Source organism: Heteronotia binoei, chromosome 5 (assembly GCF_032191835.1).
Source record: "Heteronotia binoei isolate CCM8104 ecotype False Entrance Well chromosome 5, APGP_CSIRO_Hbin_v1, whole genome shotgun sequence".
Lineage (NCBI taxonomy): Eukaryota > Metazoa > Chordata > Lepidosauria > Squamata > Gekkonidae > Heteronotia > Heteronotia binoei.
Genome location: NC_083227.1, coordinates 41,676,535 through 41,698,628, shown reverse-complemented (window position 1 = coordinate 41,698,628; position 22,094 = coordinate 41,676,535). Strand labels below are relative to the sequence as shown.

Below are 22,094 nucleotides of genomic sequence, written 5' to 3'. Positions count from 1 at the left end.
TGCTGTCGTGCCACAGGAAGGGGGCAAGCACAGTCAATTGCTCCTTCTGTGATTCTCCCCAGCTCTCCAAATACATGAGAAAAATGGGGCAGAGTTGAGGGGGGCTAAACTTGCCCCTTGCCTCTGATCCTGGGGTCAACAAGCTTCACCCTGACAGCAACAGTGCCCATGGGTGCAGCCCTTTAATTTGTTTCCATTTAAGTAAATGGCCGCTATTCCTTACAACATAAAAAAGTAAGATGACAGCTTGTCCTCTGTTCTTGAAATTATGCCAGACCCAACAGGCTGGCAGGGATCCCACAGGGAACACAGAGAGACGCTACCCCACCCCCCTCTTGAAATATGCAGACCGACCTGCCACATATACATTTGCTCATATAATGGCGGGCTACTTACTAATAAACAATGGGCTAACTAACCATCAGCACAGTGTGGCTTGGGCATTCTTTTGTGATTGTTTGACTGAGCCTCCTCACAGGTTTTGTGCACCTTCTTCTTGCATAGAGCAAGGTATCTGTCACAAAGTTTGGCCTCTTGTGCGTTCCCAGTTTGTTTGATTTTTTTTGAAAACTAGAATTTCCAAGTTGCTAACCCTCCAGGTTTCCCAGGGGAAAAAAGGTGGGAGGAGTGGGCAAGCAGTCTCTTGTGCAGTTTGAGAAATGAAAGGTGACCTTGGAAGGGCTTCTAGCAAAGAGGAAAAGACTCATTTGCCCAGCTCCACACCCCTTCCCAGTTCCTTGTTTGAACTCAATGGAGCTGTTTCTGTCCTTTCCTTGCTCTTTATCGCCAGTTTCCATGCCAGAAGGTTTCAAATTGGCGTGAACTGACATCCTGTTCTCCAAAGAAATTATACATGCTGATTTATTCCATGGGCACACACTAGGTTGATTAGGAGATTTGTGTTTGTTTCCCCAGTGTGCATTACATGGTCTCACAGTCCTGATTAAAAGATCAGAAGGGGTTGTTAAGTCTAATGGAACTGATTTTGTGAATCTCCCCCGCAACCCCCCCTCCCTCAGCAGCATTTTAAAATGTACGTCTCACGCAGTGCAAGGGCCTGTCTTCCATCCACACTAACAGCATTAGTTAACTTCTTGTGGATGTTCAATTTAACAGTACAATGAAAGTCCTGCTTATGCTATTATTAAGTAGCTCTAACAATCATCCCTTTATCCTATGTACACTAGGGCAGCGTGGCATTCATGGCTGCCCATGATACTTGAGCTCTAGAGTTCCACTCAAGAATCCTCAGACTGAAGTTTCCAATCCTGATCAGGACCCAGACATCTTGTAAACATGACGTATGACAGGGGTGGAATTCTAGCAGGAGCTCCTTTGCATATTAGGCCACAAAACCCTGATGTAGCCAATCCTCGAAGAGCGTACAAGACTCTTTTTTGTAAGCTCTTGGAGGATTGGCTACATCAGGGGTGTGTGGCCCAATATGCAAAGGAGCTCCTGCTAGAATTCCACCCCTGACATATGATAAGGGTGAACCACTGTACAAGTGAACAACTGTATAAACAACAACAACGTGCAGGAAATGGCTCTACTTTAAAGACAGAGCAGCTGCTTTGCATGCAGAAGGCTCCCAGGTTCAATCCCTGGCAGCTCCAGTGGAAGGATCTTCAGCAGTAGGTACAGAGAAAGTACCTTTTGGCCTGCAACCTCAGGAGCTGCTACCAAAAAGAGTGTAAAATAGTGAGCTAGATGGACCAACATCCTGATTCAGTGTTAGGCACATTCATAGTAGTGCAATTATACTGACTTTCAATGCAGACAGATTCAGGCTGCTCTATTCCTCTAGGCTGCTCTCTATTTCAGATGAACATTTGAGAGGCCTTTTTCTCCCCACTGAATCTTAATAAATCTTGCCATATCTATATATAGATATAGAGCAAGATGTAAGTCCAGTAAGCAACTTAAAGACCAATAAGGTGTCCAGGGTATAAGCTTTTAAGAGTCAAAGAAGCACTTTGATTTCCAAAAGTGTATAACCTGGATGTCTTGTGGGTCTTTAAGGTCCTATTGGATTTAAAACTTGTTCTTCTACTCGGGTCATTTCATGGAAAAAGAGGTGCCGGAGCTCATTAGCACAAATTCGCATATGCCACATACCACTAATGTCACCGGAAGGTGTACTAAATTATATCAGCATCTGCCTTAAAATGCTTCTTGAATTATTCTTGTCATAATAAAACCTTCCTCCCATCATACTTTTAACATTTCTCCTATGTGACCACAGTGGCACGATGAAGATTTCCATCCATCTGCTTTATATGTTTGGGTTATTTCCCCATTTTTTGTGGGAGGAAATATTAGAATGTTTGTCCAGTCTTAAAGTCCAGCAGAATTCTCACAGGTGGTTTGAACAATGGAGCCCGGGAACAAATATTTTTTTGGGGGGGAGGCAGGTTAGAAAGAAAAAGTACAAGAAAATTTAGAGGTTCTGGAGCTCCGCTCCTGTGAGCTCCTGTCCAAAATGAGGCCTGCAGATCAGTATGGCTGCCCACCTGAAACTGTGCTGTAAAAAGTAGTGTAAGCCCTTGTCCCAAATCCCTGTCCCAAGGAGTTTACCGTCTGAACCTCAACAGCAGAAGAGGATGGTGGGTTAGAAGAAGGGACTGGTTAGGAAAGGGAATGCCATTAGCATGCCTCTAGGCTGCTCTCTATTTCAGATGCACATTTGAGAGGCCTTTTTCTCCTCACTGAATCTTAATAAATGTCTTCTGAGATCTCAGTTAAGTGCTACTTCTCTCCAAGATGTCCTAGGAAGAATTGCCATTTGTAGTTTTCAGACAAGGGAAATTGCACAAATGACACTGGGGAAGAAGTGCAGCCTTTCCAGCAGCTGTGTTCCCAATGTCCATCACATTAATGCAAATGTTAAGCAAATGAGACTATTTTTGTATGAACTGTGATCAGCAAATGGGCTGCAGCCCTCCATCTCATCATGGTACATTTCCACTGTCTCCCTCAGAGCTCGGCAATTCTTCCGATTGCTAGATCATGTTCTTTAACTCTTGGTCTAACCTCGGTCTTTAACCAGAGTCTTTCAGGAATAAATATGACTGGAGTTGCACTGTGGGGTGCAGAACGTGGCTTTTGACAAATTGTAGGTGGACTGTTGTTCTAGCTTGATGTAGAAAGCAGCTTTCTACAGTCACAGTTCGTCATGGATTTAAGTACACTCAATACCATTGCACTGAAGCCTGTTGAATTCTTTATGGTGGATTGTGGCCCAAGTGACTAGTCCTTTTGGCTGCAAGAAAAGATGAAGGACTTAGACCATGGTGGGGGGGAGGTCTTCAGTTTCTCTTTAGAAGTGTTGTAATATGCATTGTTTCAAAACTGGCGAGATGCCAAGATCCATGGTTGTATTCATCCACTGTTTTAAAAATGCAAATGTCAGGGGCCTTGTTTGGATTGGAGGAAGAAGGGATTTAATGCTGTACCCTGTACACTTTCACCAGTTGACACCCACTCCCATTATTAGCTCTAGAAAAGAAAATGGTAGTAGAAGATAGGCTGCACCATCTTTTTTCCTTTTAGGTCAGATTATAGTTTGAGGCCCCATAAGAGCCCCATGGCGCAGAGTGGTAAAGCTGCAGTACTGCAGTCCTAAGCTCTGCTCACGACCTTAGTTCGATCCCAATGGAAGCTGGGTTCAGGTAGTCAGCTCCAGGTTGACTCAGCCTTCCATCCTTGCAAGGTCGGTAAAATGAATACCAACCTTACTGGGGGGAAAGTGTAGATAATTGGGGAAGGCAATGGCAAACTATCCCGTAAAAAAGTCTGCCGTGAAAACATTGTGAAAACAACATTACCCCAGATTCAGAAATGACTGGTGCTTGCACAGGGGACTACCTTTACAGTTTGAGGAAAGGTTGTTTTTGGTGCCAAAATTGCGTGTGTGTGTGTGTGTGTGTGTGTATGTAAGAGTTAAACCTCTGCTCTCTTGCCTCCCTGTTACAGCAGCCTCAGTCCATGCAGGGGCCCTGAACTACTGATGTTAGCATTTTAAAAACTGAGGAGATCCAGTCATGGACTTCCCTATACCTTGTTATAGAATCATGGAGTTGGAAGGGGCCACCAGGGTCATCTAGTTCAACTTCCTGTACAATGCAGGAAATTCACAAATACCTCCCCACACACACACCCAGCGACACCTGCTCCTCTGTTCTGATCCATGTGTTGTCTGTTATTTTTAACCCAGTTTCATCACCTGTGCGATGGCTTGTGCTGCTGAAATATGTACCATTTTCTTATTACAAAAACAAATAAAGTGTGTGGGGGGGGGGAGGAACAGAGGGAGGTTCACTTTCCAGAGGTCTAGGGGAGAATCTTCACTTACCGCAGCTCCCGTTCCCTTCCTGCAATTCCTGATTTCTGTCTCCAAGTCTGGCATCTCCCCTGCCCACCGCTGTTCCATGCCTTCCATCTTTAGTTCCCTTCTGCTGTCTGCAAAATTTAACTTGTTAGTGTCATTGTACTTTTCAAATTGCCTAACTAATTTGAATCGCAGAACATGGGTGCATTTTCCGATAACACAGTTTGGTTTTCTTTAATCGCAGGACTGCAACCCCCTCCCCTCCCCCATGACCTCAAACATTAATTCATCTCAACATTCACCCTGAATCCAAATCCTGCCTCTACACATGTTCTCATCCTTTGCTGCTAAACCGAAAACACATCTTACCTTGGGGGTGGGCACACTCTGTGCTTGAGATCAGGACAAGTTTTCTTCCAGGCTTTGGCAGAGCTCTGGTCCCGTGAAAAATGGTGAGACTAAGGTTGCCAGGTTCAATTCAAGAAATATCTATGGACTTTGGGGGTGAAGCTAGGAAACTTTGGGGGTGGAGCCAGGAGCAAGGTTGTAACAAGCAAAACTGAGTTTCAAAGGGAGTTCTGGCCATCACATTTAAAGGGACCGCACCCTTTTAAATGCCTTCTCTCCACTGGAAATAATGAAAGATAGGGGCACTATCTTTTGGGGGCTCATAGAATTGAACCCACCCAGCTCTATCCAATCTTTTTGAAACTTGGAAGTCATTTTGAGGAGAGGTATCAGATGCTAAGCCACAAATTTGGTGCCTCTACCTCAAAAAACAATCTCCCCCCCCCCCCCGAGCCTCAGAAACTGCGGATCAATTCTCCATTATACCCTATGGGAATCAGTCTACATAGGGAATAATGGAGTGTCCAGCATACACCCCTCCCCCCTGCTTACTGATGACCCTGAAGCAGGGGGAGGGCCTCCAAACCAGGGGATCCTCTGCCCCGACCTGGGGATTGGCAATACTGGATGAGACGCACTCATTTTTTACTGATCGTTCCTCCCTATTTTCAAGTTTATCTACATTGTCATGGGGACCAGAATTTTTTCATAAGCTAAAACTGACATTTATTGAACTGTTGCATTTTCTCACAGGTGTGAAATCCTGTGCAAATTTTACTGCAAAGGTAGAAAATTAGATACCTGATCTTAAAAAAACCCAAACACCTGATTCTTATCTATGAGATCCCCCTGCCTTGAGCACTATTCTTAAAATGAACCCCTGCCATCTGTTGCTTTGCTGTCATGATGCCTCCTTCTTCATTCCCACAGACCTTGGATGACCTTGAGGAACGAGTCAAAGAGGCTGGCATTGAGATCACCTTCCGTCAGAGCTTCTTCTCAGACCCTGCAGTGCCTGTCAAGAATCTCAAGGTGAGAGAAATGGGCACCGCTGTGAGTGACTGTGGTGGTGGGCATTGTTCCCTCTAAGCTGAGTTGAGCAGAGGTCCATCAGTGGCTATTGGCCATAGCGTATTGTTGGAACTCTCTGTCTGGGGCAGTGATGCTCTGTATTCTTGGTGCTTCGGGGGGCACAGTGGGAGGGCTTCTAGCCCCACTGGTGGGCCTCCTGATGGCACTTGGGTTTTTTGGCCACTGTGTGACACAAAGTGTTGGACTGGATGTGCCTTTGGCCTGATCTAACATGGCTTCTCTTACGTTCTTATGTTCTTACGTGAGCTAGCTCACAGTTTTTTAGCCTCCGGCTTGTACATTTTTGTCTTAGCTCAGGAAAAATGGCCCCAGAGCAAACTAATTTATGCAGTCAGTCACAACTTTAATGCCAGTAGCTCACTAAGTAGAATTTTTACTCACAAGACTCCACATCTTAGAGGGAGCATTGGTGGTGGGAGTTCGCTTCTCTTGGGCTCCATTATGGTCTGCAAGACCCACTGAGGGGTCCTCTGATTCATACCATCTATGCATCAGGTGCAGAAAAAGGGTGCAAAATGGAGTATTCTTGTTTGCTAGGATAGAAAAGGTATTCTTGTCTCCCTATTATAGATCTCTTTTGTTCTGTAGACTCCCCAAAGTCCAAACCCAAATACCCTTCCAAAATAATTTTTGGGCTGGACTTTAAAATTCAGCATTGGGTCGCTGGGCAGTGGGTGGAGAAATATCAGTGACATTTTGATGGGGCACATTTTTGGTTACTTCAAGGCTTTGGGGCAGGGTTGATATGGAGGAAGGGTGGGGGTGCAGTTTTCAATAAATGGTGCATCTGTGTCTATGCTTTCGTGTATGCACCAAACCATTTGTTTATGTGTATGTGCATATTTAAAGGTGCATGTTGGTGTGCAGAGCAGCAAAGCCTTGTGTGGCCATTTTTGTCCCTCTGCTCCATTTTATACAATATCATCTTTGTGAGGCACCATCTAACCGATCATCTTCCTGGTCTCCTTTATTAGCCTTGGGAAGGAGGAGACCAGCCTGCCTTCCGCTAGCAGCTCACACTGGGCACAAGGACAAGTGTGTTGGTGACTGAAGGGAGAACCAGCTTTCCCTGACTGCCTACTCCTCCTTGCCTTGTGCTCCCAGCCAAAGAAAGGTTCTTGTGTGCTGCCAGTCACTCACTCTTCACAGCCACAGCTTTCTGCTGACTGCAAGACCTGACGTTCTGGTGGCAACTGTCCCCGTCTGAGCTAATACTTGGGAAGACTCCCATCCTTCTGCCCAAGGACGAGCCACCACCGTCACCACCATGACATCAGCTGCAGCCATTTTTTTGGCAGAAGGCTGAAGTTGGTGTAGGCGTCTGACAGCAGAGCCAAGAATTATGTGGCTTATTTCCTTTCTCTGCATGTGGATTTGGGAGAAAACCGGGTCTGTGGAACTTAGTTTGGCTGGACCAAAAATCTGCCTCTCGCTCTAGGTGTGCTACTGCCTACCATCCATGGTATGAAAATCTGTGAAGCCAGAACACACATATGGTACTCCCCACTGGAGACCAGCAGTAACACCAGGCAATTTGCTAGTCAATAAGAATGGTATCAGATAATCAGGCACAATGTGGCTTATTAATCATTAATGAAACACTGGTTTCATCAGCACAAGTTTAGCACAAAAAAACAAGAAGCTGTCTCTCTCTCTCCTGGGCTTCTTCAAAAAATCTGACGTGAGCACATGAAGCTGCTGCTTTATACTGAATCCAATCTTTGGTCCATCAAGGTCAGTATTGTCTACTCAGACAGGCAGCAGCTATCCAGAGTTTTAGGTCACTGACTACCCGATCTTTTCAACTGGAGATGATGAGGATTGAACCTGGGGTCTTCTGACAAGCAGAGGCTCTACTACTGAGCCATAGCCCCCTCCCCACAAAAACGTGACAAATTCTGAGCTGGGTTCTTTTGACCACTCAGTGTGGCAATGCAAATAGCAATAGGCTCCAGAGAAACTAAAGAACACATTTCTTTACACAATACATAATACACTTGAGAGCCAGTGGGGTGTAGTGGCTAAGAGCAGTGGACTCTAATCTGAAGAAGCGGGTTTGACTCCTTACTCCTCCACATGCAGCTGCTGGGTGACCTTGGGCCATTCACAGTTCACTCTAAATTCTCTCGGCCCCACCTACATCACAATGATAGGTGCTTGTTGTGGGGAGGGGAAGGGAATGCATTTGTAAGCTGCTTTAGGACTCCTTAAGGTAGAGAAAAGTGGGGCGTAAAAATGAACTACTCTTCTTCTACTTATGGAACTCAGTGCATAAGAAAGGGTGATCCTAGAAGTTTAGATGGCTTCTTAACTAACATATTGACAGAAGATAAAATTTGACAATGGTTATCATGAAGCACAACCTCCATAATCAGCTGCAGTATACTTCTGAGTATTGGGTCCCTGAGTCAAATAACAGACAACGACAAACCTTGCTTGTGATTTTTCAAGGGAATCTGGTTTCCTCTGCTGGAAACATGCTGGCTTTGATGGATATTTGATTTGATTCAGCATGACAGTTCTTATGTTGGTTCATTGTGCTGGGGTGGTGTCACAGAATCGATATATTGGTAAGCTATGCTGTTTATGAGTTTAAGAACCCACATACAGGAAGAGAGAAACAAAGGATTCTGGGAGACATGTCAAGCGTAGCATATTCTTCCTCTACAATAAGCCACAGAGAGATTTCTGCGATACATTCAGGCCAATAGGGAACACAAAGGGGTTTCCCCTCCCCCCATAGCTATACTCAGGTCCATTGTTAGGGCTGGCCTTACCCCAGCCTGCACCTGGTAAGGAGGTCCCTCTTTGTCTGAGGAGCAATCTTCCCAAGCACAGGCTGGTCCAGAGCAGGCCTTGACCTCCATTTTTGTTATTTAGGGATGCTGATGTTTGTAATACATCCCCCCCACACACACTATTTGTATTAAAGTACGTTTTGGCGTAGCTTTCATGTTATCTTGGGTGTACACAGTCTGGATGTAACTGTCCCTCATGTACATGTTTTCAGTGTACTCAAGGAAGTGTGTCTATGATTATGAGAAGATAGACAGCAAATTGTGTGTCTGGATTTATGGGAGGGTAATTTTTTCCCTCCTTTTGGAGTGTGCTCATTGGTACATCCTGTGATCCAAGGCTGCTTGTGTGCAGTTGGGTACACATTGGAGGGGGGAAAGTGTGACATACATATCCCTGCTGTTTTCTGAGAGTTGACTGTAAGGACAGTTGTGTGACTTCCTTGTTCGCATACACAGCAGAATGCCTTAATCAGATCTGTGACCTCTGCCGCCAGGCATCAGTGATGTCGAATTCGGGTAGGCATCTAGAACAAGTACACAGAACTGGTATGTGTGTGAGAGAGAGAGACAGAGGCACTGCATGCTGACATGTCTGTGGTTAATATTTCATGGCACTTGGAGCTATCTGTCTCTGTGGGAATGTCTTCTGGCCATCTGATCCGCTTTTCTTCCTTCAGCGCCAGGACGCCCGCATCATTGTCGGGCTCTTCTATGAGACTGAGGCACGGAAGGTCTTCTGTGAGGTGAGCACTCAGAGGGTTCGTTAGGCCATCTCGGGGAGTGACAAAGGATGTGGTGAGGGTGATTGTGCAATTCCTTCCCCCTGGGGCCCCAGGAGGCATGTACTTGCCCACCAAATTGGCTTCCCAGATGGACACTTCCTGGGGGATTGTCGTGTCCTGGCTTGGTTGCCCTCTGGCTTGTAGTATGTGATAGCTCCTTCTCCTTTCTTCCTCACATACTCAAGACTAGGATTGCCAAGTCCCTCCTGGCTGCCAGCAGGGTGTGTGTGTGTGTGGAACAAGCACACACACCCATTTGCTGCTTTTGCATGCCAAATCGCAACCCACTGCCAGATTCTTTTCCTTTAAAAAATGTCAGTTGTGGTTTTGTTATACACGTTTTTCTTTAGTTAGGTCCTGAGAGACGCTTCTTGTTCTGGTGTCTCAAATGCACATTAGAAACTGAGTGGCTTGAAAAGTGGGACAAACCACCACATGATTTGCTCTCAGAAAGTAATGAGGACAGCCTCCTGGGAGAAATCATGAACTGGCGTAGGCATTCTTCTACATAGCCAGCAGTGATTTACGAAAAAAAGAAAAAAGTCTGGTAGTTCCCACAATGCCTTGCTGGTCTTCCCTACCTTTCTGGTCTGTCCACTTTCAGCGTTCATAGGCCACCACTTCATAAGGCCTGGATAGGAATGAATAATAAATCCAATTCAGGAGTTGGTTCAGGCACCCCCTAAACATCTTTTTCCCATTCTCCCATCAGGCAGGAGGGGATAAAGCACTGGGAAATTTCTACTAGCTCCCCCTACAGAATTCCTTAAGCTGTTAAGGTCTTAAGCAAGCCAAATTTCCCACCTTGGTCCATTTTCCTTGTATCTTTCTTGAACTGATGCTCACCTGCCCCCAACATTTGGTGCCTTGTGGAGGGCAGTAAGCATATTCAGCCATTATCAGGCCATTGGGATACGGAAGGCGTCATCTGCTTCATTGTTAGAAAGGAGCAAGTCGGGGGGCCACAAGGAATCATGAGGGTGGATAGCAGTCAACTCTTCTCCCTCCAGCCTATCTCAAAATATTAGGGTATAGTCCAATTCCTCTATTCCTGTCTGTTTTATTTTTAAAAGAAAAGAAAAAACCTTATTTTTACCTGTCTTCAACATTTTATACCTCTGAGATGACTCCTCACCGGGACATTTTATTTTTATTTTTATCTTTTTAAATTTACCTTTTCCTCTGTACATGGGGAGTCCCCCGAGTATGCAAACATATCTGCTTTGTCCATTGGTGGTCACATTCCACTGCTCAGCTAATTCATTGACCATGAATTTAAAGAAAAGATGGTAGTACTTAGAAAGCAACATTGGAATGAAGGAGTCGTCTTGGTGGGTTATTTAGCTAGAGCATGTGTGGCGAGGAACTTCTTGGATATGCCAAGGATATGAGAAGAACTGGGGGTAGGAAGCAGAAGGATCCCGAGCCACATGGAAGGTAACAGCCAGGAAGGATCAGCAGGCAGACAAATGGAACAAGATGTGTGTCTGTCACTAGCAGTCTTTCAGCAGCAGCTGGACAAACACTTGTGAGGCCTGCTCTGATCCTGCATTGAGCAGGAGGTTGGACTAGAAGGCCTGAATGGCCCCTTCCAACTCTATGATTCTATGACTGGATTAGGGTTGCCGATCCCCATTTGGGGGCAGGGGATCCTCTGATTTGGAGGCCCTCCCCCCGCTTCAGGGTCATCAGAAAGCAGGGGGGGAGGGAAATGTCTGCTAGGTGCTCCATTATTCCCTTTGGAGACTGATTCCCACAGAGTATAATAGTGAATTGATCTGCAGGTATCTGGGGCGGGAGGTATTTTTGAGGTAGAGACACCAAATTTGCAGCATAGCATCCAATGTCTCTCCTCAAAACACCCTCCAAGTTTCAAAAAGATTGGGCCAGGGGGTCCAATTCTAGGAACCCCCCAAAAGGTGCCCTTATCCTTCATTATTTCCAATGGAAGGAAGACATTTAAAAGGGGTGTGGTCCCTTTAAATGTGATGGCCAGAACTCCCTTTGGAGTTCAATTATGCTTGATACACCCTTGCTCCTGACTCAATCTCCAAAGTCTCCTGGCTCCACTCCCAAAGTCCCCAGATATTTCTTGAATTGGACTTGGCAACCATAGACTAGATTGTTCTGTTTTTTGCTTAACCCTTCTCTCTTCCTCTTTTGTGGCTCTGTGGATAGGTGTACAAGGAGCGCCTGTTTGGCAAGAAGTACGTCTGGTTCCTGATTGGCTGGTATGCTGATAACTGGTTCCGCATCAAGGACGCAAACATTAACTGCACAGAGGAGGAGATGAGGGAGGCCGTGGAGGGACACATCACCACTGAGATCGTCATGTTGAACCCAGAGAACACCCGCAGCATCTCCAATATGGTGAGGAAGGTCCAGGAGGCCAAAAGTTTGGGGGAAGCTTGTGGGTTGATTTCTGAAAGGAGGGCCTGGCAGATTCCCAAGCCTGTCTGGAAGTTGAACCTCTCTTGCTTGGAACCCTGGCTCTTCATGTCAGTATTTTATTTATTTATTTTATTTATTTATTCGGGATTTGTATCCCGCCCTTCCCAGGAGTGGCTCAGGGCGGCTTCCAACAATAACAATTTAACAATTTAAATATAAACAATTAAATACTTCACATTTAAACATTAAAACCAATACATTTCAATTCATAAAAACAATGCAGCTTAAAACCAATAACATATCATTTTATATAAACAGATGGCAGGCCAGTTACGTCAAGTTCCATCCCGGCTAGGTGTAAGCTAGCCGGAAGAGGGTCGTCTTACAGGCCCTGCGGAATTGAGCCAAGTCCCGCAGGGCCCTCACCTCTTCCGGCAGCTGATTCCACCAAGTGGGGGCCATAACGGAGAAAGCCCTATCTCGAGTGACTTTCAGGCGAGCTTCTTTTGGCCCGGGGATAGAGAGGAGATTTTGTGTTCCTGACCTCAGTGCTCTCTGGGGAACGTATGGGGAGAGACGGTCCCTCAGGTAGGCAGGTCCCAGGCCATATAGGGCTTTAAAGGTAATAACCAGCACCTTGTACCGGACTCGATACATCACTGGAAGCCAGTGCAGAGTCCGAAGACCCGGCCGAATGTGTCCCCACTTTGGGAGACCCGATAACAGCCGGGCCGCGGCATTCTGCACCAGCTGCAGCTTTCGAGTCCGGGACAGGGGCAGCCCCATGTAGAGGGCATTGCAGTAGTCCAACCTCGAGGTGACCGTAGCATGGATCACTGTTGCTAGGTCATCGCGCTCCAGGAAGGGGGCCAGCTGCCTTGCCCGCCTAAGATGAAAAAATGCGGACTTGGCAGCGGCTGCTATCTGAGCCTCCATCTTTAAGGAAGGCTCCAACAGCACCCCCAAGCTCCTGACTCTGTCCGCCGCCATCAGCGGCGCACCGTCAAAAGCTGGCAGGGGGATCCCCCCCCCCGGGCCGCGGCGACCCAAGCAAAGGACCTCTGTCTTCGTAGGATTTAGCTTCAGCCCACTCAGTCTGAGCCACTCAGCCACGGCCTGTAATGCCCGGTCCAGATTTTCCGGGGCGCAGACCGGCTGGCCGTCCATCAGTAGATAGAGCTGGGTGTCATCAGCATACTGGTGACACCCCAGCCCATACCTTCGGGCTATCTGGGCAAGAGGCCGCATATGTATGTATGTGTAAATGCTGGCTGTATCTGTTTGGTGGCAAGAAATATGCTGCCAGATGCACCGCTGCTACTTATTACGGGCCATCATTGTATATGTTGTTTCCCAAAGGAAAGAGATTCCTGCTGTTATGTGGCCTGAAACTGACTCCTTTTATTGGAAAGCTGGTCACGGGGGCCCAGCAACATGGTAGACAGGGCTGAAGGAGGACAACTTGATCTTTTGCTCTTTCCAGACATCACAAGAATTCATAGAAAAGTTAACAAAGCGTGTGGAGAAATCTCCTGAGGAGACTGGAGGGTTCCAGGAAGCGCCCCTTGCCTATGATGCCATCTGGGCCCTGGCCCTTGCGCTGAACAAGACCTCCACTGAGCTGGTGAAGAAGGGCCTTCGTCTGGAAGACTTCAATTACAATAACCGGACCATTACGGATGAGATCTATCGAGCCCTCAATTCCTCAGCCTTTGAGGGAGTCTCGGTGAGTGCAAGGGTTGGGTAGCTTTGGGCAAAAGCTGTATTGCATGACCACAGTGGCTTGTGCCAGAAACGTCTTATATGTTATCCTGATGCATCAGCTGAATGCTGAAGATGAAGCCTTGGCCTACTTTGTTTTAATATGAAAGCAGAGAGTCTAAATTCTGCCTTGGATTTTGGATTCTCTCATACACACACACACAATTTTGCGAGAGCAGAATCAGAGATGCAGTGGACTTGACTACCACTTTCTGTCTTCAAGTCCTGTATTGTAAAGCATTTTGCAAACTTGACCTCCAAAAAACACTTTTCCTGCAAAAGAAACCAGCCTCTTTCCTGTTGTCTGCTCTTGAAACCTGGTGCCCCTCCTGGAAAAAGCAAGTGCAAGTCTCAGACTCCTGCTGCTTAGCTGTACAGCCGAACCTTTGAGAAACTGCATTGACCCCTCCCTTTCCCTCCCCTCATCAGGGACATGTGGTCTTTGATGCTAGTGGCTCTAGAATGGCCTGGACCCTCATCGAACAACTGCAGGGTGAGTGAATTGTACCAGGTGTGTTGGCTTGGGTTGTTTTCTGGCATGTTTCTGCTGTGCAGTGACTCTCAGTGCGGCTCCATCTGTATGGATCCAGTTGTGTGGCTGACAGCTATTTGATTTTGAGAGGCTGTGACATATCCGTGCTGTACTATGCATAATTTCCTGAGCCCAAAATTATCCATTGCTTTATCCCAGATTACTAAATTTGCTTGATTATTAATTCCCGCACTCAAATGGGGTTGACAGCTGGTAATTCATTCCCTCTCCCCAACCTGCCCTTGCTGAGGGCGGGAGGGACATCATTGCCCTTTGATCCTCCTGTTCTCTGAAATACCCTCCCTCTGCCAACAGATGGCGTTTATAAGAAGATTGGCTATTACGACAGCACCAAGGATAACCTCTCCTGGTACAGCAATGTCAAATGGATCGGTAAGAGACCAAGGGCTTGACTGCATGTAGGCAGGGCCAGCTCCTCTACTAGGCAAACTAGGCAGTTGTCTAGGGCGCCAGCAGGACAGGAGCACCAAAATCAGCCTCCCCCCCGCAACCGCCTAGTTTGCCCTCCCACACACACCTCCTCCTCCTCCCTCCCTTCCCCACAACATGTTATTTTCAAAGCCAGAACGGGCTCTAGTGCTGTGTTCTGGCTATCTAAAGCCCCCTGCCTTCCTTCCCCACTGCATGTTAATTTCAACACACACACACACGCGATCGGAAAAACCGCACCATGGGGTTGCGCTCCCAGTCTGTCAAGAGCAGTTGTCCTGCGGCTGTTGATTCCTCTCCACCCCACTTCCTGGATCGAGAAGAGTCAGCTCAGCAGCCACGAGACCACCCTTTCAGGACGCAGCTCCTGACAGACTGAGAGCGCAGCCCTGCGGTGCAGGTTTTCCGATCGCTGGGGGCAGGCTTTGAAATTAACATGCAGTGGGGAAGGGAGGGAGAAGAAGGAGGTGGGAGAGGGCTTTAGATAGCCGGAACACAGCACTAGAGCCCATTCCGGCTTTGAAATTAACATGCTGTGGGGAAGGGAGGGAGGAGGAGGAGGCGCGGGGGGGGGCCGCAGAGTGGGGGGGGGGGTCCCAGGCAGCGAGTCGACCTAGGGCGCCATGGGGTGTCGGGCTGCCCCTGCATGTAGGGATGAGATGCAGAAGGTTATTGTGGACAGAAGGGACTTAATTTCCATGGGGAATGAAAAGATCTAAGGATGAGAAGATCTCTCTCTATAGGTGGCTTGAAGATCTAGGTATGGTGGCATTGTTTTTCTCCATTGAACCAGAAAGGTTAAAAGACCTACACAAATCTAATTCTGGAGGGAGACTTTTACAGCTCTTATTTGGACTAATACTCCAAATAACTGGGGAACATCAGGGTCTAGGAGTTTGTTTTTTGCAGAATGGCAGTGATCTCATCTCAGGCCATCTGAGACAGTCTTCATAAACATTGGGCAATGCCTGTGCTGAAGAATGTCTTTTTGATGAGTGTGGTAAATTGTTTCACAATGTAGTGAAGAACCAAGGAACGCAGTGCAAGGAAAAGATTGAGGTACTGAGAGGCCTCATAAAGGAAAAGTGTACAAGGAAGATCTCCTTTGCCAGAGATCCCTGCACCTTACAAAAATTCAGAACTTGGTTCAGAAGAACACAGCGAGTTGTGGTGTAAGACTTGTTGAAATGCTCAAGGAGGATGCCACAAAGAAACATTCAACTGCATGACAGTCTCAGCGTAACAAATAGGACAAACTGAATCACTCTTCCAGTGCTGTAGAGACAAGTAGTGAAACCATGTGCTGCCATGAGAGCCAGCGTTCTGTAGTAGTTAAGGGCAGCAGACTCCAATCTGGAGAACTGGGTTTGATCCCCTACTCTTCCGCATGAAGCCTGCCAGGAGACCTTGAACCAGTCACAGTTTTCTCAGAACTCTTTCAGCCCCACCTACTTCACTAGAGGCCTCTTAAGAACATAAGAGAAGCCATGTTGGATCAGGCCAGTGGCCCATCCAGTCCAACATTCTGTGTCACATAGTGACCAAAAAAACCCAAGCGCCATCAGGAAGTCCATCAGTGGGGCCAGGGCACTAGAAGCCCTCCCACTGTGCCCCCCCCCCCAGCACCAAGAGTACAGAGCATCACTGCCCCAGACAGAGAGTTCCATCAATATGCTGTGGCTAATAGCTACTGATGGACCTCTGCTCCATATGTTTATCCAATCGCCTCTTGAAGCTGTCTGTGCTTGCTGCTCCTACCACCTCCTGTGGCAGTGAATTCCGTGTATTAATTACCCTTTGGGTGAAGAAGTACTTCCTTTTATCAGTTCTAACCCAACTGCTCAGCACTTTCATTGAATTCTCTCCTCTTGTGAAGAGGAGAAAGGAATGTGATTGTAAATGGCTGTGAGACTCCTTAAGTTAGAGAAAAGCAGGGTATAAATATATACTCTTCTTCTTCACGTATGAGAAAGACAAGTAACTGAGCCTTCTTGGATCCCGTGTTGGGGTGAGGGGAGTGGCTCCTGAGTAATACTCTTCTCCTCCATGTCCTGCAGGGGGTACCCAGCCCGCTGATTACACAAAAGTTATCGTCACTTTCCGGTACCTCTCCCAGAAACTCTTCATTTCTGTTTCGGTTCTGTCCAGCCTGGGCATCCTCTTGGCCATCATCTGCTTGGCCTTCAACATCTACAATGGACATGTCAGGTGGGTGGCTCCCCTCCCCCAGGCACACCCCATGCCTCGGCTCTTGCACTGCCCACCTTTGACGCATACAGCCACTCTTGTGTCCTTTTCTAGAATTGCCTTATTGTTGCACCTTTTCCTTGGCCTCAGTCTCTATGCAGGGGCCAAATCAACATATGAAGCTGCCTTATACTGAATTGGACCCCGAGTCCATCAAAGTCAGTATTGTCTACTCAGACTGGCAGCGGCTCTCCAGGGTCTCAAACTTAGGTTTTTCATGCCTACTTGCCCGGACCCTTTTTAGTTGGAGATGCCAGGGATTGAACCAAGCAGATGCTCTACCACTGAGCCACCGTCCCTCTCCAACCTCTCCTGGATCCTGGCTGCAGCTTTCTCAGTGCCACCATGGCATTTGAGCTTTAGGAGGTTGTGGAGCTCCCTCAGGCTGGTGTTTTCTGTGGCTTGAGCATAAGGAATTAGTGTGCAGAGGCAATCCGGCAATTGAGATGCAAAGCCCCTTGGGGGCTCTGATGGTTCCTATCCCTTCACAGGTACATCCAGAACTCACAGCCGTACCTCAACAACATGACAGCAGTTGGTTGTGCCATGGCACAGGCAGCCGTCTTCCCCCTGGGGCTCGACGGCCTTCACATCGGCATCGGACTCTTTCCCTTTGTATGCCAGGTACATCTGAGCTGCTCTAAAACAAGCAGTGTGGGCATCTAGAGATGGATGAGGGGCCATTCTGGTCTGTGCTGTGGAGGGTTTTCTAACTTAGTGTGCTGACCAAGATGTCTGTCATCCAGGGCTTTTTTTAAAAGCAGGAACGCATAGGAGCGTAGTTCCGGCTGGCTTGGTGTCCACGGGTGTGGCCTAATATGCAAATAAATTCTTGCTGGGCTTTTTCTGCAAAAAAGCCCTTTGCAAAACAATGGTGCCATTAGGGGGTGTGGCTAATATGCAAATAAGTTCCTGCTGGGCTCTTTCTGCAAAAAACCCCTTTGCTCATTTGTGCCATTAGGGGTGTGGCCTAATATGCAAATGAGTTCATGCTGGGCTTTTTTTAAACCCAAAAAACCCTGCTGTCATCCATAGGATGAGAGAAAAGCCAAAATTGAGAGAAAGGCTTGAGGTTGAGGAGAGGAAACGCAGAAGGAATGAGCCTGAAATCATGGGGCAAAGCGTATGTTATGGCAGCACATTGTCCCAAGTGCTACTTTAGAAAGCCAGTGTGCTGTAGTGGTTACAGATGTTAGGTTAGCATCTGGGAAGCCTAAGTCTCTATTCTGCCATGAAGCCCACTGAGTGCTCTTGGAGTAGTTACATTCCTGCAGCATCGCCTACCTTACAGGATTATTGTGAGGATAAAATGAAGGGGAAACTGAGCTTCAAGGAGGAGGAGAGGATAAAAGTATACTAGGCAGATTTGCATGAAGCAGTGAGGGAGGATTTAAAGCATGACATTGGTGGGAGGCAGGAGAGATCTGGGGAGATCTCCTATCAAAACTACTTTGCCCCAGCCTTTTTTTCCCCTCCCCTTGGAGAAAACCATCTATGGTGAAGTAGGTTTTTTGGGGAAGAAGGGAATATGTGTAAGGGAAGCGAGGCTCATCTTCTCCCTCTGCTGTGCTTTAAATGGTTCTCCCACCTCCTACTTTATATGTGTTTGGGAGGGACCTTATCTACCAACTACATTTTACAAATGGCTGCTACTCTAGCTTCCAGTTTGACTCCCTGCTAACACTTGGCAGTTCTTAGGCATGCTGGGTATAATCTGGTGGTAGAAGGTGCTCTCACCATGGGTCTTGTCTCCACCCACAGGCTCGCCTTTGGCTCCTGAGCTTGGGTTTCGGCCTGGGCTACGGCAGCATGTTCACCAAGATCTGGTGGGTGCATACTGTTTTCACCAAGAAGGAAGACAAAAAAGACCGACGGAAGGTGAGGGATTGTGTGCATGTAGCCCCGTGGCACAGAGTGGTAAAGCTGCAGTACTGCCGTCCAAACTCTCTGCTCATGACCTGAGTTTGATCCCGGCAGAAGCTGCGTTCAGGTAGCTGGCTCAGGGTTGACTCAGCCTTCCATCCTTCCGAGGTCAGTAAAATGAGTACCCAGCTTGCTGGGGGGAAAGTGTAGATGACTGGGGAAGGCAATGGCAAACCACCCCGTAAAAGGTCTGCCGTGAAAACATCATGATGCAACATCACCCCAGAGTTGGAAATGACTGGTGCTTGCACAGGGGACTACCTTTACCTTTTAAGCTCTCTGGATGCATTTGGTCCTGGAGATATTGAGAATGGCTGTTTTAAAATTTTTGTCATTATTTAGTCACACAGCTCTTCCCAGCGAATCAGCAACAACCCAATTCTTTTGCTTTTGTGAGTGATTGCGAGATTATTGGTGCGGTTTGCAGTTTAGGAGGTGTTTCTGAGATCAGTAAACTTTCGTGTAACATTTGAAATTATTTTAAATTATGAAACAACCGTCTTCAAGCGATTGCTTAACCAAAAGTCATTACAGTGGAAATGCAGCACAAACAATGTTAAAAATAAAGTTTATTGTCTGTAATTAAATTCTGCCGTGCAAGCTATTAAACTGTTCCATTCTCAACCGTTTGTTACGTTTCCCTCTATAAATGTATACCCATTCTGTTCCAACAGCCTCGTCATCATGCCACTGTCTGTTAGGATTGCTTTGGCAACAATCAGGTTGTGGGCTTTCTGTGTGGCAGAGTCGGTCCTTTGAATTGGTGGTTTACCAGAATAGGTGCTGAGGGCACCTTTCCTTTTTGTGTCTGTGAAAGCTTGTACAGCAGTTCTATATCAAAGTCTGTTTGCTGGAAGGTAAACTGTTGTTCTGAGGTTAGGCTAGTGTGGCCAGCAGCTTGGTGGGGCCTGGAGATCTTCCACAATTCCAAGTGAGATCTCCAGGCTATTCAGATCAGTTCCTGTAGCAATAATGGCTGCTTTGGGAGGCAGACACTGTGGCATTATACCTAGCATTATCAGCTCCAAGGTTGGGAAATACCTGGAGATTTGGGGAGGACAGGGTTTGGGAAGGGGAGGGATTTCAGTGGGGTATAATGCCCTATAGTCCACCTTCCAAAGCGGCCGCTCTCTTCAGGTGAACTGATCTCTGTTGCTGGAGATTAGTTGTAATCTCAGAGCTCCAGCCACCACCTGCAGATTGGCAACACTGCTTATACCCCACTGAGGTCCCTTCCTTTTCCAAACCCTGATTTCCCTAGGTTTTGCCCTCAAATCTCCAGGAGTTTCCCAATCCGGAGTGTTTTTACCTCATCAATGTTTGCTTGTTATATCTTTGTGGGAGGTTTTTGTTACAAAAACCCTAACCCCAGCCACATGGAGCCTAATGAGATAAGGTGAACACAAGAACATAAGAGCAGCCCTGCTGGATCAGACCAAATAGCCCATCTAATCCAGCGTCTTGCCTCACACAGTGGCCAACTAGATCCTCTGGACAGCCAGCAACAGGGCATAGAGGCTGAGGTCTTCACCTGACGTTGCCTTCTGGCTCTGGGCTTCATAGGATTATTGCCTCTTAATGTAAAGGTCCGCACAGTCATCATGGCTAGTAGCCATTGATAGGCTTATCTGCCATGAATCTGTCTAATCCTCTTTTAAAGCTGTTTATTCCTGTGGCCATCACTACATCCTTTGGCAGCGAATTCCACATTTTAATCACTCTCTGTGTGAAGGAGGTGGGATATAAATATTTTAAATAAATGCATGTAAGTCTTGAGTTTGTTGCCACTAAAGATACTCTGCTAGCCTGATCCCTAAGGAGATGTTTTGCTTTCATAAGGCTACTGGCATTTGGCATGCGAGACAAAACATCCAATGAGTTTCTCTCTCTCTCTCATATTTTAAATTGTTTCAGCAGCCGCAAAATGCAATATTGTGCAAAACTTGCAAAAGAAAACATTACTGATCACTGAAATCCAGGAAACAGAGATGGAGGAAGCAGTAATAGAATGTTAAGAATGTTATAAAACAGGGAGAACATATATTAGTCTGGTGGGGGAGAAAGTGTGACCTTTCAGGTAGGGTTGCCAATCCCCAGTTGGAGGCAGGGTATTCCCCAGTTTGGAGGCCTTCCCCCCACTTCAGGGTCATCAGAAAATGGTGGGGAGGGATATGTCTACTAGGTGTTTCGTTCTAACCTATGACCAATTCCCATAGGGTATAATGGAGAATTGATATGTGGGTATTGGAGGCTCTGGGGGAAGGCTGTTTTTTTTAGGTACAGGGACCAAATTTTCAGCTTAGCATCTGGCACCTCTCCTCAAAACACCCCCCAAGTTTCAAAAAGATTGGACCAGGGGATCCAATTCTATGAGCCCCCAAAGAAGATGCCCCTATCCTTCATTATTTCCAAATGGAGAGAAGGCATTTAAAAAGAGCATGGTCTGTTTAAATGTGAGGACCAGAACTCCCTTTGGAGTTCAATTGTGCTTGTCACAACCTTGCTCCTGGCACCACCCCTAAAGTTTCCTGGCTCTACTCCCAAAGTCCCCAGATATTTCTTGAGACAGACCTGGCAACCCTACTTCAGGGTGGGGGCAGGCATAATGGGGGTGGGAGAGCTCTGTGTTTAAGAGATCGGGAATGTGATGTCATCCCATAAACCTCTCCTCAAAGCAAATTCCTCCTCGCTCCAGCTTTCATGAGGCTTTGGGCTTGGTCTTTATGTCATAAACAATGTTTGTTTGTGATGGGGCTGGAACCTGGCTGCTCGCCCTCCCTTGCATGATGTGTCAAGAGATTAAAGATCTCTTTAACTAACTCTCAGCTCTGTTGTCTGAATGCGGGCGCCTTTGCCAACTACAGTAGACTTTTCCCCTAGCTATTGCGATTCTTAACCAGGATCAAAATAATGGCTAAGGAGCCCAGTTACCAGGGGGTGGGGGTGGAATGAACCCGTTTCTTAAGGTTTCATCACGGTTTCTTAAGGTAACCTTCATTCACAGTTAGCTGAAGATTTGTGTGTTGGATCTCAGTGGGGTGTGCCGGCACGCCAAGCAATTAACCAATGCAAACAAACTGTGTCAGATTCCACAGAGCTATTCTGCTAGGAATGGTGCTTTCCTCCAGACAGGGTATGTTCCTCTGGTTCAAGAGGCTTTTCTTCCAATAAAAGAACCTCTTACATCTGGGGAAGACTCCTTATGCTGGTGGAAAGTACCACCACCACCAGCAGTGATGCAATCCACTGCAATTTGTTTGCGACATTTGAGCCTGAGAGGGGTTACATAAGCCCCTTACATTAACCATGACTGTTGCTAAATGGGTTCTGCTTTAGCTAGCATTCTTAACCACAGTGTGACTCTGATAACGAATCTGAGAAAACCTGACTAGCCTTAACGGTGATTAATGTCTATGCTGATGTACCACCTATAAGGCGTG

The 22,094-nt window shown here is 46.9% G+C and overlaps 1 protein-coding gene across 1 annotated transcript in view; it reads left to right on the top strand.

Annotated features, from left to right (window-relative positions):
- Window positions 1-22,094, top strand: part of GABBR1 (gamma-aminobutyric acid type B receptor subunit 1) — a 42,275-nt gene that overhangs the window by 7,902 nt on the left and 12,279 nt on the right. Inside the window, exons 4-12 of the mRNA XM_060239306.1 lie at window positions 5,609-5,710; window positions 9,246-9,311; window positions 11,529-11,720; window positions 13,225-13,467; window positions 13,932-13,995; window positions 14,350-14,427; window positions 16,542-16,692; window positions 17,223-17,355; window positions 18,493-18,609. Coding sequence (XP_060095289.1) covers window positions 5,609-5,710; window positions 9,246-9,311; window positions 11,529-11,720; window positions 13,225-13,467; window positions 13,932-13,995; window positions 14,350-14,427; window positions 16,542-16,692; window positions 17,223-17,355; window positions 18,493-18,609 — 1,146 coding nt within the window. The remainder of the gene's footprint in view (window positions 1-5,608; window positions 5,711-9,245; window positions 9,312-11,528; window positions 11,721-13,224; window positions 13,468-13,931; window positions 13,996-14,349; window positions 14,428-16,541; window positions 16,693-17,222; window positions 17,356-18,492; window positions 18,610-22,094) is intronic.